The 1,115-nt window shown below is 44.8% G+C and overlaps 1 protein-coding gene across 1 annotated transcript; it reads left to right on the plus strand.

The window, feature by feature from the left end:
* Positions 1–340: 340 nt before the first annotated feature.
* On the plus strand, positions 341–1,029 carry SARC_16898 (hypothetical protein; the record flags this gene model as incomplete). Its single annotated transcript, XM_014288999.1, has 2 exons — positions 341–594; positions 941–1,029. Coding segments are annotated over 2 exons (343 nt in total), but the record flags the coding sequence as incomplete, so codon positions are not given.
* Between the last annotated feature and the right edge of the window lie 86 nt (positions 1,030–1,115).

A 1,115-nucleotide genomic window follows, 5' to 3' on the forward strand; every position in this document is an offset into this window, starting at 1 on the left:
TCCATATACAAATATGTATATCTATACATGTGTGTGTGGGTGTGCGATTGTGTTTGCTTATATATATATATATATATATATATATATATATATATGTGTGTGTGTGTGTGTGTGTGTGTGTGTGTATGTATGTATGTATATATATATATATATCGTGAGTGCATCATTAGACCACAAGTATTCCCGCACATTTGCCTTTTCCCTTGTTGACTATATCTATATCCGATTCACCTCCACAAGCCCACCATCTCTATCTTTGCTCTCTCCAGTACACTCATCCCTTTGTCTTGGTCTTAATCACTAACCTCCCTGCCCCCATACACCCACGCCCCGTGCGTAGTTTCCAGGATCAGCTGATCTTCCTGCGCTCAGACTACACAGCAGCCGAGGAGTTTCCGTGTGTGTTTATACCCGCACGTCCCCCCCACCGCCACTCCTATGCGTCTGATACACAACCGCCGTCGCTGCCTGTGTGCACGCGGGTTGTGCTGTATCTCCATGGCAATGCAGAGGACTTGGGATTGGCTACAGAGTTCTTTGAGGAGCACATCTGCGACGAGATAAACAGCCATGTGTTCATTGTGGAGTATCCAGGTGAGTCTCACACAGTGTGTGGCTGTGTGGATAAGTGAGTGTCATTTGGGCTGTGTGGTGGGACGTCCAAACCCTCTTTGGTCTTCATTGCATGAGTACTACATATCAAAAACACACCTGTACACGTATCAAAAGATCACGCTCACACACTTAAACTCACTCACGTATACACACACTCACACTCACTCGCGTATACACACTCTCACACTCACTCACACATAAACGCATCAAATACACACCTATAGTACGACTCTACATATATATTTCTGGACAACACACCAACGTCGATACTGCGAGTACACATAATCATCTCTACACCACATACGTGCACTCACTTCCTGGTAAGGGCTGCAGGGTATGGCACATGTCTGGACGATGAGCCCAACAGCCGAGGAGTTAAGCAGCACACGTGGACTGCCTATCGGTTTCTACTGAGGTGTGCAAGGTTTTTAGTTTAAGCTCTTGTTACCTGTAAATGTGATGCCATGCTACTTGAGTATATATATATTTATATATGTATA

Source organism: Sphaeroforma arctica (genome assembly GCF_001186125.1).
Source record: "Sphaeroforma arctica JP610 unplaced genomic scaffold supercont1.9176, whole genome shotgun sequence".
Lineage (NCBI taxonomy): Eukaryota > Ichthyosporea > Ichthyophonida > Sphaeroforma > Sphaeroforma arctica.